Here is a 15,380-nt window from a genome sequence, read left to right as displayed (position 1 = left end):
TATCCTGTTTATGACTCACCAATACTACTACTACAAGTACTACTGTTACTCAGTGGTGTAGTGGTGCATATATACAGTTATACAACATATACCCACCTCTGGCCAAGGGCATTTACCATATACCAGCCTTAACATAGCCAAATATACAGATCAGTCAGTGGTGTAGTGGTTAGCATACACAGGTATACAGCATATAGGCCTACTGACATTTACCATAATATATTACTTATCATGTATGATATATGATCATATATAATACTTATCACATATTTGTATGTTATGCCCACTTACCTAAAAAAAAAAAAAAGCCAGGGATATGTATCAGTGTCTGTCTTGAGGAGCTAGGCTGCAGACGATGAAATCCTGTTAAAACTAAACGTCCTACGAGCCTTTTATATGCACTTCTTCAGCAGTGTTTTTTTTTTTTTTTTTTGTTCTGACGTCTGCTTCTCTTAATGAGTCAATGCAACGCAAAGCAAAGGGAGCATGTGTGCAGTTTTGTGTGATGGAGTGTGTGTGTGTGTGTGTGTGTGTGTGTGTGTTTTCAGCAGCTTTGTCTCAATCCTAATGATTAATTTTTTGTGTCACAGACTATACACTCCTGATCCAAAATTTAAGACCAGTTGAGAAATTGAAAGAATTTACATTTTGCACTGTTGGATTTTAAGAAGGTTCTAAGTAGAGCTTCAAAATGCAAAAAGAAGACATGGGAGTGAGGCAAAAAAAAAAGAAAAAAAAATGAGTAAGCAATTGATTGCAAACAACCATTAAACTGAAATAGGCTGTTCATCAGCTGATCAAAAGTTTAAGACCACTGCCTTTAAAAGCCCAAATCTGCGCAAAAATGTGGATTCAGTGTCATTTTCTGTCAGGTATCCACACTGTCATGACCTCCTGATGGCAAAAGCAAAAAAGCTCACAGTGAGCGCTCCCTGTAAGGGAGCACTGTGACCTCCAAGTCAATTGTGTAAACTTTCATTACGCCTTCACGCAGCGCATTTTAAAGGCGAGGACAAGGGCTCATTTGATTGGTTTAAAGTGAATCGGCTGTGTCAAACCCACTCCATGCCTTCTCTCCTCCCTTCCACCAGTAGGAGGAACGGCGCAGTACTTGCACCACGGCGCACGGTGTGCCAAACTTGCAAAATCCACCTGGCCACACCCAGTTGGTGAAGTGCAGCTGCACTGCACCCCCGCCTCGCCCGGTCTGCGAAACTAGAGCCCTAAGTCTTACACACTGTTCCTTTAAGTTCAATTCTAAAACTCAAGTTACAGCTAACTAACCACAGACTTTTACACGTTTTGTAAAATACTGTGCAGATACTGTGAAATGTTTTCTGCTCCGTCTTTACTGTTTGACAGTTTGACAGACATCAGATTTTTTTTTTTTTGCAGTTTGTGCACTCTCATTAAACCCTTAGAGAAGGGCACAGATTGATGTGCGCTTAATGAGTGGTTAAACATAGCAGGGGTATTCAGACTTTTTCATACTCTGGGTCCCCAAATTGACTTGCATTTAACCCAGGACCCTCATTTGAGGTGGTTTTCCCCTAGGCACTCTGATATATTTTCATTTGCATCAAATATTAAATGTTTAGATGTCATACTCCCAGTGACAGGGCCCCTTATTTTTTCCCACTTAACTGTTCTAGACTGTAAAAATAAGAGGGCTGTGGTGATTGACCTGTAGCCGGTCAGGATTCAGTGAGGCTGTTGTCTGGCAGTAATGTTGCAGCTGGACATTCATACATCAGCCTTCACCCACTGTACCCACAGAGTGTACTAGAGAGAGGAGCCTGTGTGAGATAGAACAAAGGTTATGATATTGTAACCCTAGTATAAGCACAGGCATAGCCCACTACCTATAGACTCTGCAGAAGATGGTTACAGATGCCGGCAGCTTGGTACACCGCCTGTCCTGATTAGCGGACTGTGTTTATGCTAATTTCAGTGAGCTAGTCCATGTGTATGATTGGAGGAGAGTATTACCCCCAGAGTCCAGTAAAGTGCTCGACTGCAGACTGCACTTACAGAACTAGGGTTACAATATCATAACCTTCGATGGTCTCCCTCCATCAAATAAGATATATTTCTATCTCTGTAGAGTTAATGATAATTACGTACCAAGCCAAAACAATGAAAGAATGAAGGATCATTTGACTTCAGAACAACCAACTCAAAATGTTCAGCAAGCATATGCAGTTTACATTTGGTAGGTGGCATGAGGACTTATGGCAGAATATATTTCAATCTGTATTTCCAAGAATGGCTTCAGCAAGAATCACATTTGTAGTTTTGTGTTATAGCACCCACACTGCTTGATCCAGTGTTGTATTTTTCCACTTAGATTGTAAATATTCATATAATTTTTCATTGTTTTTCCTCTGGTGAATTTAGCATTGCAATCTCATGAATCATTTGACAAGAAGTGTCCAACCTGTTCTGCTCTTGCATATACCTTCTGTGCACATGTTTAGGTGTGGATTCAGGCTGTAGCTGCTCTTTGTCCTCTCTCCTGTTAATACACATGTCCTAGACAGGCCTCTTGGTCTTTCCCCAGCCACCTACTGATTGACTCACAGTCTCAGCGGAGCATAATGACAGAGTGGCACTGTTTGTTGTCTTGGCCCCTTGTGGAAGGCTGTGACATTCAGAGGGGGAGGCTCCTGCTGACACCAGGGGCACCCTGTGGCGGTGACCCCAGAACCCCTTTACCACCACCGCCTGGCCCTCCCTCCCCAGGACCCCCTGCCTTTTGATGTCTGCAGATGTGCCTGCCTGCATGATAATGGCCTCCACTAGAGGAGGCACCTTACAGTGCTTGCTTATATATCACACAGGGGACAGCAAGAGCAGACTGGGGTGTCCATGGTGTGTGTGTGTATTTTCAAGATTGTGTGTCTGTATGTGTGTCTGCATCCTGTGTGTGTGCGTGGCTTGAGGAGCTCTACATTGCATTATTGATGGTCCTCAGGGAGGGATGAAAGTGTGCCCAGTGGCGGCAGCAGGGAGGAGGAGGAGGAGGTGGCTGGAGACTGATATCAGAGCGCCTTGTGTTTTAACACATTCCACAAGCCTGTCATGCATTGACATCCACATCCAGAGACAGCTATAGGTTTCTATAGATAAGAGCCCTGACAGGTGAGGCCCCTAGTGGATGTCAGGGCAGGGGGTTAAGGAGGAGGAGGGCAGAGTGGTGCTCTATGGGGTGCATTGAATTGACATTCCCTGAGTGGTTGCAGTGGGGGGGTTGGCGAGAGAATAGGATTAGACTGATAGGCAGTGCCATCCCTAGACATTTGGGGCCCTAGGCAAAAAATTACTCTGGGGCCCTTGTGTTTTAGCATGAATAGATCAGTGTAGGTCCAAAAGATTAACAACCTGAAAGATTTTATTTCACCCTGTGACTAAATTTTACTTTAGCTCTTTTCATTTTTCATTTTTTGGGGAAATTTTTGAAAATACTTTTTTTTCTTTCCGCAATTATTTTGTGATTACTTTGTCATAATTTTTTGATAAAATTTTTGGGGTAACTCAGTTATCATTGTTTCTTGTAATATGGTTTTAAATATGTAATTACAGTAATGATAAATATTGTTTTACTTTTTTTTTTTTTAACTAGATTTACTAGTTTGGTAATAATACTAATTTCAAGTTGTTTTTTTTTTTTTTTTTTTTTTTAGTTTGCTGATTTATCACATAAGTGTATTAACTAGCTAGATGCTTATTTGGACTTTAAAGGCCCAATCTGGGAATCTTTTTTGGGCCATTAAGGGCATTTAAATTTAAGGCCTATGTATACTATACAATTGAAAATTTTGTTTACTCGAAATTCAGAATGGCTGGCAATTTTAATCCATTTCAAACAGGACAGTTATAATGTTTTCCTGGAGGATGACATATCTGTGAGTTTCCTGTTTTGAAAATACATTTTTAATGGCTTTTGAGACCCTACTGGACTGTGCTGAAGGCCAGAACCTGCTGAAAAGCGTTAAGTCTCTCATCAGTGAGCTATAGGTCAGGTTACACTATGTATGTTTATAAATGATGGAAATCATCATTTTAATACATCCTGGGTTGAAAAATAAACCTATTCTTTAATGCAATATGCATTCCTCTATGGGTGTATGTGTTTGTACCTTCTCTTGCTCACATGCACATGGGGAGGGTCGTAGGTAGGGAGTACTGCCCCATCTTATTTGTTCAAACCTGCATAGAGCTGACAGGGGTATAAATTGCCCACATTAAACATCCAGCAACTGTGGCATCTGTTGGTTCTTTATGGTAATGCCTGCTGTCAGTGAGGAGCCACCCCCCTTCCCCCTTGCTCAGATTATTGATCTCTTCTCTAATCTCTTCTGTCCCCATTGTTTTACAGCCTCGTCGCCCAACTCTGGGCCAATCATCATTGCTTATTATGAGTCCTAATGCCTGCTGCACCTGTGCTCCTCTGCTGAATGCTGATGAGCAGCTAGCTAAGGGTTAGCAGGTTTATCAACTCTGGGCTTTCCGTGTTGCAATGAATCATATATCAACAATTAGGCTTGTACAGTATGTGTAGGCTGGTGAGATGTAGACTGATATTGTTAGTCGGGCTGATACTAGCCCTTTATTAAACACTGGATATCAGCCTATCATGTTGTGTTCTCCACATATGTGATGGATGTGATGCAGTTAGTAGGATTACATATTTATAACTTAACAATACTGCACCGACCCAAATTGATCTTAAATGGCATTTCGTTTGGATTCCACACAAATATGACTGTATTTTCTAATACTTGTTATCCTACTTCTTCCATACTTGTTTCAGTTTTAAGAAGCTTAATAAAATTCTGCAGGAAACAGCGGATCCATGTAGTGACTTTTTGGACACAAAAAGGGCAAATTTGAGGACATCGGCTTTCAGCACAAAATACAATCTATCAGCAGCTTCATCCAAGTCCCAACACTTCTAGTTATCTTTAGGAATGATTGCTGGGGGTTCACCTCAATGGCATCCAGCCAGTATCCAGCACTCAATAACAATGAGAGGAGGATAGCACCACTACTGTCCTGCAGAACAGCTGGGAAGGAAGTGAAATTTTTCAAACTGTTTGAATTATGCCTTTAAAACTTGGCACAAGCTCAGTGTGAACCCTTACATCAGGTTGAGTTTTCACTGACAGTTACACAGTGTAGTATGGCGTGATGACTTCATACCACGACATGACATGACATGACATGACATGGCACATGCTGTCAGGGAAAAGACTGGCGAGCATGCTAATAACTCTTGTACAGTGTATGCATGAGCTGGGACTTCAGCCGCCTCCTGGATGGCTTGGAATACCCTTATCTGATGTTGTATGTTAATCAGCTAACCTTGAGGGCAGGAGGGGGGGTGAAAAGCAGCAGCAGAAAAAGTGAGAAAGATCTGTCTTCTTTGCTTGTAACACTTTGACCCAATCCACTGGGGTTCCAGTTCACGCTCAACAGCTGTTAATGAGTATGCACAGTTTTATGAAAATTCACAGTTGGTATTGAAAAGGGTTTTTTTTTCTGCCTGAGGCATTTGGGAGAAAGTGAATGGTCTTGATTAGACATTGAAACCTGTTTGTATGTGACAGGTGGTGCGTCAAAAATGCTGATTGAGGGAGGCGACGCCTTGGAGGTCTTCCAGGAGTCTCCATTTTGTGTTGAAGTACAACTGCAGACAGAGGAGGGGGAGCAGATAACAGGTGAGGAAATAAAAGGGACACGCTTTGGGAGAGTGAAGAGAGGAACTGGAAACAGTCAAAGACGTAGCCATGGGAAGGTGTTTAGGGGGGAACAGGGGGTGCTGTTTGGAACGTGTGTGTGTGTGCCCACGCATGTGTCTGTATGCATATGGGGCATGTTGCATATTTCTATCCATTTAAAAAAAAAAAAAAAAAAGTTTATGTACACGTTGTCTATTCCATCTTTGCAAGATGGACCAGTGTACAACTTACATAGGGCATTGCAAGGAAAGAACAGTGTAGTGACACCAATTATCAACCATAAACAATCGCACTTAGGGAAGTCACCAAAAAAATCAAGACTGCACTATGTATGCTGATGTCACTGGACCAGCTAAAAGAATGATGAGAAATGCAGGGAAATACAAGAACATAGTGATAGTAAATAAACTTCATTGCAATGGAGACAGATAAAACAAGAAATTGTACTTTCAATATAATGCAAACAACAACAAATCCAAGAGTCCAACCTGACAAAACTGCACACAGGAAAAACACGAGGGCACAACTCTCTCTGACTCAACAAATGAACTAAAATAAAGCTATCCCTTTAAAGCAAAATTCTCTAACGTATGGAAAGGCTGGAGTTCTTTAACAATAATGAATGCTTATTCTCTACTTACTGCTCCTTTATTTTGTGCAGATTGTGTATATATCCAAACTGCCAATGTACAGTTTGAATGAAGATATCCCTCCTCTTGGTCTTGATTCTTTGACCAGAATGTTGTTCCTGTTTGTTTGTCCTGATATACACATTGATATATACATATATACATTGATATACACAATAACACTTACTAAATCCCAATCAGTTTCTTACTGAAAACCCTACTGGTATCACTAGTGTTCCAAGCACCATGAAGAATAAAATGTAAAACTAACAAAGTAATGATTAAGAGGAAACCTTCAAATCTTATATAGTTATTTGTGATTTGTGGTTTTAACATTACTAACTATAGTATTATGACTTGGGCTACTTGAAATCACTTTTGCTTGTTTTTTAGTACTGTTCATAATATCTGTGTTAGGTGCTACTTAAGCGTGCACTTTAAATGAATTTGATTTGATTTTTCCAGGTGAGAGCGGTAGGGTTCTGCAGATATCAGCAGGCATTCGCATGCCTGATCTCCCTCCAACATCGTCTGCCAGCCTGCTGAAGATGGCCAAGGACATCAAAGAAAGCGCCATCCAGACACCCTTGTAGGTGATGCCAACACATGCTAGCACTGGATTTAGATGCCAACATGCCAGAACTGTCTGAATTGGATACCTGACAAAATCCCTTTTCCACCGTTCCGTATGGATTTAAAAATCACTGAATTGGTGCGTTCCCTCTAGCCCACACTTAAACTGATTCAATGCTTGTAAATCCGTGAGGGGTGGTGAACAAATGTGTATGTCAGGAGAGAATGGACCTTGGGTTGATTCTCTGCCAAAGTATGTGCTCCTACGCTGTAGTCATGTTTGTTGATGACTAAAAAGCAGTGACAATATCCCTTTACTTAACACTGTTCATGCCAGTATGTCTGTAATACCATCTCTTAGCTGTTTAGACAGTGACTGCATAGTTGTTTGACTCTAATCCTGTTTTTGGCTCCATTCTGTTTTCAGCACATCTCAGAGCAGGATGTACTGAGTCTAAACTGGTATTGTCTGTGTTTCTCTTGGCAACTTGGCAAGAGAGCGTTGGACAGTTTAGATAGAAATGTTTGTCGTGGATGTTGTGGTGACAGTTACACCAATATTTGGTTTGCAATATACTGAGCTGATAATGGCCTTTTAATAAAAATACATAATGGTGTGTCAGTATCATCCACTGCAGATATGATAGAGGTTCCTCATGTTTTTCTTTACTCAACAACTTAAGGGGTGGAAGTCTGAAATACACAGTGCTTCGACCGTTTATGTTTTTTTGTTATTCCTTTGGAAAACTTGGGATGTTAATGTCATGATGTTGAGATGTTTCCAGCACAGAAAAAGAAATCACTCCATTGCATCCTTGGATGATGTCCGAAAGATACTGTGCATCTGCAATCATGACGCGTCCACAAATTTTTTTCTGAAGAGCCCTGACTCTACAATTATTGACCAATTCTTTCAATATTTGGAGGCGGATTGTAGTTTTTGGTATGATGGCAAAAGTAATAATAATATCTTTATTCGTATAGCACTTTTCAAAACACACAGTTACAAAGTGCTTCACAATAAAAATAATAAAAATAAAAAATAAAATACAATAAAAATTAATAAAATAAAATAAAAATAAAAGTGTGGATAAAACCAAAACAAAAGTACTGCCTGAAAAGAGATTTTGTCCTAAAAGGTATACAGACCCACTGCTTGTGAATGCCATAGAAGTCACAATTTTTTAGGGGGAAATGTTCCTCTATGGCGAAAACTTCCAGGTGGTAAAAGCTTTGATGAAAACTACTTTGGTTTAAGTTCCTAAACTTGTACGGTGGATACTATGTGGTCTTAAGTGACTCAACATCCCGGTTACAAAATAAGTCACCTTCTGATCGATGATATTTGAAACCAGGCCACACAATTTGAACACTGATTCTCAGTCAGAATCTGGAATCTGTGGCCAGTACTTAATGTTGGGGTACTTAAACCCCAAGACTAACAAAACAGGGCCAAGACTGTTGACACTGGCCATTCAGCCCAATGTGTTTTTTTTTTTTTTTCTTTTTTTGGCCCCAACTGTGTGAGTTTATTGGCTGAACCTGGCCATGTTAGTGTAGTGTGAAGCGATTCATGGCTCACCAAACCTAACATTTGAGACAAAAATACAATATCAACAACAAGAGCTAATGGAGTTTTACTGGTGAAGGAGAAAGAAAATGAACCAGAATGGACAGAACAATGCCCTCAGTGCCCTTTCACAAAGACAACTTATATCAGGAAGAATCTCCCCTTGTTCATCCACTGATTTGCTGCTATTCAATTTCTGTTGGAGGAATAAAATCTCATAATAAATGTCAATGTGCCATATGTAATATGTAATAACAAGTTAAGTGAAAGAAAATTATCCAAAATTGCTCAGAAATATTATCCTTGTTATATTGCTTCAAAATATGCATATAATATAAATGTGATCCTGTAGCTTCTGTGCAGTGGAGCAACAAATGATAGAATGCCTATTTTGTAAGTTTTTTTTAAAGGGATAGTTCACCCCTTTTGAAAAAATATATATGTTATTTCACTTCCCATCTAGCTGAGATGTAGGACAGTGGTGGTTTTCTTAAAAATATCAATTATCAGTTGTGAGTATCAATAACAATTTGAGTGGATTATTTTTAAGAATGCTTGCTGGGGGGAAGTCCACGTCAATGGCAGGAGGCTAACGGTTAGCAGTTGGAGCATCCAGCCAGTATCCAGCAGTGATATATCATTTATTTTAAAATGTGTGAACTATGAAAATTAATGTTTGTAATTGGAGAAATGGATAGGCATTTTTGAATCACAGAATCAGGCAGCATGTTATCAGTTTTCTTCACATGTGAATGCCATCACAAAATACCAGCTATTGGCAGCTACAGTATAAAAAATATCAGAATCAGCCTTCAAAAACCTGTATCAATTGAACTCGTTTTGATAATGTCAGATGTTCTCTGTCTTTTTTCTCTGTCTTTCATTGTCTCTCTCTCTCTCTCGCCCACTTTTATCCACTTTCACTCTTGTCCTCCTTCACATTCCATCTCCTTCTCTTCCACCCATACAATACATCACTCTTCTCCCACCATTTCCACACACATCCTGACTCCCTCTGTGTGTTTCTCTCTCTCTCTGCCTTCACTTAGTGGCTTTCAGGTTGTCAGCTACCCTTTGATGGAGAGAGCCTTTGAAAGCTCCAGAGGACCAGCAGCCCCCCCCGTGCTGGAGTTAGCGGTGGTGGGGGCTAAATCAGGCTCGGTGGCGGAGGCTGAGTCGTCGCTCCTGGAGGGCGAGTGGGAGTCTGGAAGCCGATCAGACGGCCCGGCACATGGGGGTGGAGGAACTGCCACCCCCAGCTACCTGGACGGTGAGGGGAGATAGTGGTACATATGGCAGCAAGCCCTGTAGTCATACATACACGCAGACATACTAGAAACACACATTTAGGGGTGTATTAAATCACCCTCTGTAGTTTACAGTAGCGTATATGCTTTGTAGAGTATATGCTTTGTGTCTTTGCTCTATTTGCACCTTCCTTCTCCTTTCTCACTTGCCTTCTCTCAACCCAATCCTCTAAAACATTTATTCCTGTGTAGCTTTTGACCAATACAGGTTTGTGATAACTTTTCAGCTGCCAGTACAAAAGAACCAAACCAAACAAAAATCTCCAAAAAACAAGATATTAATGATATTGTGCTTGGTCCTGTGTGTGTGTGTGTGTGTGTGTGTGTGTGTGTGTGTGTGTCTTAGTCTATCTGTGGCTAATCTCTCAAACTACTGGGCCAATGTGCCTACATTTTGTGCATAGTTATGCCTGTATGATAAAGAGCCTCTCGTGGTTGGGGTGATGCAAAACCATTGCAAAATGTTTGTTTTTGCTACTGCTCATCTACCGTTGTTGTCCCCCCCACCCCTTCACATGGGTTGCTATACCCTCACTTCACTCACTATCTAGTTTGCTCAACCACCACTGCTCTCTTCCTCTCTCTCTTTTCCCATACTACTGGGTCGCTACGTTGCTACATCATTCCATCACTAATCTTTACAAGTATTTATTGTGTGTGTTTGTGTGTGAGAGAGAAAGAGAGAGCTAGAACTTAAGTCATAATTTTGAATTTTCCCATTCTAATTTGTGCTCTTTTTGAAACACAGTTTCTTTCAAAAGCCACTCCTGACACAGAGCTTGAAATAGCTTGCAAGCCATAGGTTCCAAACCACTGGTGTAATGCGTGTAATAAAGTAAAACACACACAGAGAGAACAAGAAACAGCTAAACTTGCAAGGCTTTGGGAGGTTTATGGTATAGTTTCTATAGATGTACTGAATTACACTTGAATTATACAGTAATTTAATCTGAATTTGAAAAGCGTTTGACAATACCCTTAGCTGCTGAGTCTCTCCTGCATCATAGTTAGACACAGGGTAGCCTACTGTCCAGAGAAGGGGAGATACACCTAGTATTATTGCACTCTATTGAGTATATTCTTTTAGTTCAAATAGCTATGTTTGAGTTTGACCATTTTCAAAACAAACAAACAAACAAACGAACAAAAAAAAAAAAAAAAAAAAAAAAAAAAACAGCATGTAGACCATTGTGGGAGACTTAAACTTCTCTGAAACCCAGATGTTCAAAAATTGATAGAAAAAGATGGGAAAAATAGAGTAAAGTCTAGTTCCTGTCTGAAAGCAGTTTTATTGCACGTTATACCAACAAGTTTTATGTAGCTGAGTTCAGAGTCATAGAAAAGGAAGATGCCTTGACTTGCCCGTATTAGATGTTTATTAAAAGGTCACTTTTGTCCCAGTATATTGTTAAACCAACATATTGGTCTACCTTGCATAAACATGTCTATCTTGTTTGCTTAGGCTTTTTATCTTTTCGTTTCTTTGTTGTCATCTATTGCCTTATTCTCCTCCCTATTTCAATTCCCATCTCCTCAAAAGCTTATTTCAGAGAGACCAAAGAACATTACGGTTGCTGTGAGAGCCTGTGGCTGGCTGAGGTTGGTATGAAAATGTAAAAATGCCTAGAGTGCCCCCAGCTCCGTTAGTCTGCAACTTAAAAGGCAGCTTGGATGTTGGCTGCTGTAATATACTTATACACTTAGGATTTCCCTCAGGGAGCCCCCAAGTTTTGGGACTGAGATGCAACTCTATCAAGAGTTGCAGATGTCTCAATTAGTTGAGGAAGAGAGGCTTTCGCAGCACAGGGATGCTGTACCTCCTTGTAGAGTTTAGTGCTGGTGGGCTACTTTCAGGAGGAGGGGGTGGGCATTTAGGGCTTCCGAACAGCATAAAAAAACATTGAGGAATAAATGCAAAGCCATTACGCAGCATTCAAAGAACATGTACCATTAAAGCTCAGGAAGAGATAAACATCCTTATGGAAGGTTCAAATCCAGCCTACACCCTTTGCTGCGTGTCATCTCCTCTCTTCTTAAAAAACACATATGGACATTGTACCTCATAGCCTATGTCCTCAGATCAACCTTACCATGTTTTCCTGGATTCAGCACACATGTTGCTCACTCACAATCGTCTGTTTTATGTTATTGAGCACATTATTTGTACCTTTGAGCTTGAGTGTTATGACCCCTGCAACGTCAAGTAGAGACAGACACCAGAGGTTTTTTTTTTTTTTTTCTAACCCTAACCCTTTTTTTTTTTTTTTTTTTTTTTTTTTTTTTTTTTTTTAATGGGTGTTTTATTTCAATGATTAAATAAGTTAAAATCTAGGGGATGAACATGAAAAGCAAAGCACAAAGGAGAGCATGGTGAGCAGCAGCCTCAAGAGTGTGGAAAGAATGAAGCCTTTCTCAGGAAACAGGCTCCATGCCTTTATCTACACCTTCGCACGTGTGGACAGTTTAGGCAGTTTATCCCATGCACCACCCAAGGACTCATGCACTGCCACTGCAAGGCCAGTGGGGGTGCAGAGGGAACACTTCCTAATGTTAGCTTCCTGGTTGACTTGCTAACTTAGGAGAGGTATTGGGTAAAATAACTGTTGAGCCCTAGGCCTAAATAGTAAGTAGTTTCTCTAATTAGTTACTTATTAAAAGTAATTTGTTAGCGTCTTTAAAGTTACCCACATTGAAGTGTGATAACACAGATACCCAGAAATACCAATACTGTGCTACGAGATGTTTGTCATTGGGTAATATGTATGCTGAATTCATAGTAATGTTACGTTGATCTGAAGATAGAAGCAGTGTAGTCTACGTGATACACAGGTATATGCTGTATACCCACTAGAAAAGGTCCCGAATTTCCGTATAACCACTTAAAAATGCGCAAAGATACGTATCAGTATGTGTTTTTGACATAACGTTCACTTTCCCATTCATGAAGTCGCCTTCTCTGTGTTACGAAGCGGGCTCTTTTTGATCATAGGGGCTTCCATCAGGCGTGACGTTTCGGGGGACACTACAGCTGGAGCTGACGTTAACGTTTCAGAAAGGGAGCCTGTGTGTGTGTGTGTGTGTGTGTGTGTGTGTGTGTGTGTGTGTGTGTGTGTATGCGTGTGCATGTGCACGTATACCCACTAGAGTAAACTAGACTACACCACTGGATAGAAGCTACTGGGTAAAATCTCAGTGTGTGCTTAAAAACATTACCTGATTCCAGACATGGGACCAAATCATTGTTCTGCAAGTCACAAGTAAGTCTCAAGTCCTGGCATTCAAGTCCTAAGTCAAGTCTCAAGTCAAAACAAAAGTCAAGACTGCCAAGTCCAGTTCAAGTCCCGATTCCTTATCTTTGAATTTCGTGTCCTAAACGTCTTAATTCTCTCATGTTAATGCTCTCTCTTTACCAACCTTAATTTAATAATTTGTTGAACCTCTGTCTGCAACATCTACTTTTGCACATGGTCCATTAGCAGTTCAATTTGGGAATAAAAAAGGTACTGAAATGACAAGATTTAGATTTAGCTTACTACAAAGAATGGGATGCCCTACCTCTTCTGCGAGTACTTTACTGAATGAATGAATGAATGAATGAATGAATGAATTTTATAATATGACCAGTGTTGGAGTCATTATTGACCTGCTGGAAATCAAGCTTTAGCTGCTTGGTCGGAGTGGGCATCCACTAAGCTTGAGCATCACTCTGGGGTTGGGGTGTGGGGTGTGGGGGGGTCTGTCTGTTACTTCTAGCATTGTGTTAGCATGTGCCTTTGCATGTACTGGGAAAGATTTGGTATTGTCTTCACAGCAGTGGGTAGTTGTTTCTGGCCTGGGCATAGTTTGCACTTTACTGTGCCATTCTTCTCCTTTTACACAAAGTCGAAGTAATATGCATATCTCCCCCAAAAGTTGCAGACTGCTCTGCCATTTTAGTCCTATCTTCTGCATGAACTCTAGCCAAAGTCACAAGAAGCCACGTGATTGTTGAGCAGCCTGCATGAAAGGCATGTTTGATGATTTTTTTACTATCTGCCCTTTATGCAGATAATTGAAGAACTTAAATAACACAAGTTAGAGCGTGGACACCCGACCCGAGCCTGTTGGGACCTGTCGGGACCCATCAGGACCTGTCGGGACTTGTTGGGACCCAACGGGTGGGCCGGGTTCAGACAAAAATTTAGAAATTATATTCTGCTTCAAGTTGGGTTTGGTTATGTTGGTGTTATTTAAGTGAAAAATGATGGATCTACTGTCTGTTTTGTGCAACTTGCTGTATAGTGCTGGAGTTTACATGACAACACTGCAGGCAACACATAGGCCATGTATGTAACCTAGCAATGGAAGACAAACACAATCTTGGGCTAGGGTTGGCCTGTTGGGTTGAGGTTGGGCTTGGTTACTTTGGTTAGTATGCTCTTGTCTCGGGTCAGGTTTGGACAGAAATATGTGGCCCTGTTCGCACTTTAATACAAGTAATGACATAATTATTTGATTAGTAACTGCAGTGTGACTACTGAATTTAGGAACAGTAACATGTTATATCACTGCATCACAGGAAAATGTAATGTGACACATTAACACATTACTTTTTAATGAGTTACTCCCCACTGTTTCCATAGGGCATTAACCTAAAAGTGGACCCGTCAAAGCGTCGTCATCATTAACTGACGTCATTAACCCCATTTTTAATCTTTGGGTTTAGGGAAGATATGCAATCAAGTCTTTCCAAGTCAAAGTAAAGTCTCAAATCAACAAAGTCTTTTTTGATTTTGTCAAGTCGAGTGTAAAGTCATCAAATTTTTGACTTGGTTTCAAGTCACGTCCATGTCATGTGAGTCCACACCTACAGTTGTGTTCAAAATAATAGCAGTGTGTTTAAAAAAGTGAGTAAAGTCCATAATCCTTAATAGCTTTTATTTCCATACACACAAATGCATTGGGAACACTGCACATGCTATTCCAAATCAAAACATGAAGAAAAATTTATCAAATATGTTATTACTCTACAGAAAGTGAAGAAAAAGGAATATTAGTCTGTTCAAAAAAATAGCAGTGTCTGCATTTTTCTTTACAAACTCAAACATTTACTGTATAAACTGAAAAATGCTTGAAGATTTAGCTTTCCTGTGAATCACTGAACTAATATTTAGTCGTATAACCATAGTTTCTGAGAAATGCTTCACATCTGTGTTGCATGGAGTCAGCCAGCTTTTGGCACCTGTGAACAGGTATTCCAGCTCAGGACGATTGGACTACATTCTACAATTCCTCTACATTTCTTGGTTTTGCCTCAGAAACAGCATTTTTGATGTCACCGCACAAGTTTTCTATTGGATTAAGGTCCAGGGATTGGGCTGGTCACTCCACAACGTTAATCTTGTTGGTCTGGTACCAAGATCCTGCTTGCTTATTGGTGTGTTTGGGGTCGTTGTCTTGTTGAAACACCCATTTCAAGGGCATTTCCTCTTCAGCTTAAGGCAACATGACCTCTTCAAGTATTTTGATGTATTCAAACTGATCCATGATCCCTGGTAAGCGATAAATAGGCCCAACACCA

At 40.4% G+C, this 15,380-nt stretch overlaps 1 protein-coding gene across 1 annotated transcript in view; it reads left to right on the top strand.

Annotated features, from left to right (window-relative positions):
- LOC115361472 (MORN repeat-containing protein 1-like) overlaps positions 1 to 15,380 on the top strand; it is a 75,014-nt gene that overhangs the window by 11,810 nt on the left and 47,824 nt on the right. Inside the window, exons 7-9 of the mRNA XM_030054842.1 lie at positions 5,610 to 5,720; positions 6,836 to 6,959; positions 9,563 to 9,783. Of these exons, the coding sequence (XP_029910702.1) occupies positions 5,610 to 5,720; positions 6,836 to 6,959; positions 9,563 to 9,783 (456 nt within the window). The remainder of the gene's footprint in view (positions 1 to 5,609; positions 5,721 to 6,835; positions 6,960 to 9,562; positions 9,784 to 15,380) is intronic.

This window comes from Myripristis murdjan, chromosome 7 (genome assembly GCF_902150065.1).
Source record: "Myripristis murdjan chromosome 7, fMyrMur1.1, whole genome shotgun sequence".
Classification (NCBI taxonomy): domain Eukaryota; kingdom Metazoa; phylum Chordata; class Actinopteri; order Holocentriformes; family Holocentridae; genus Myripristis; species Myripristis murdjan.
Note: the sequence above shows the minus strand (reverse complement) of the source record. Positions and strands in the feature narration are given on the sequence as shown.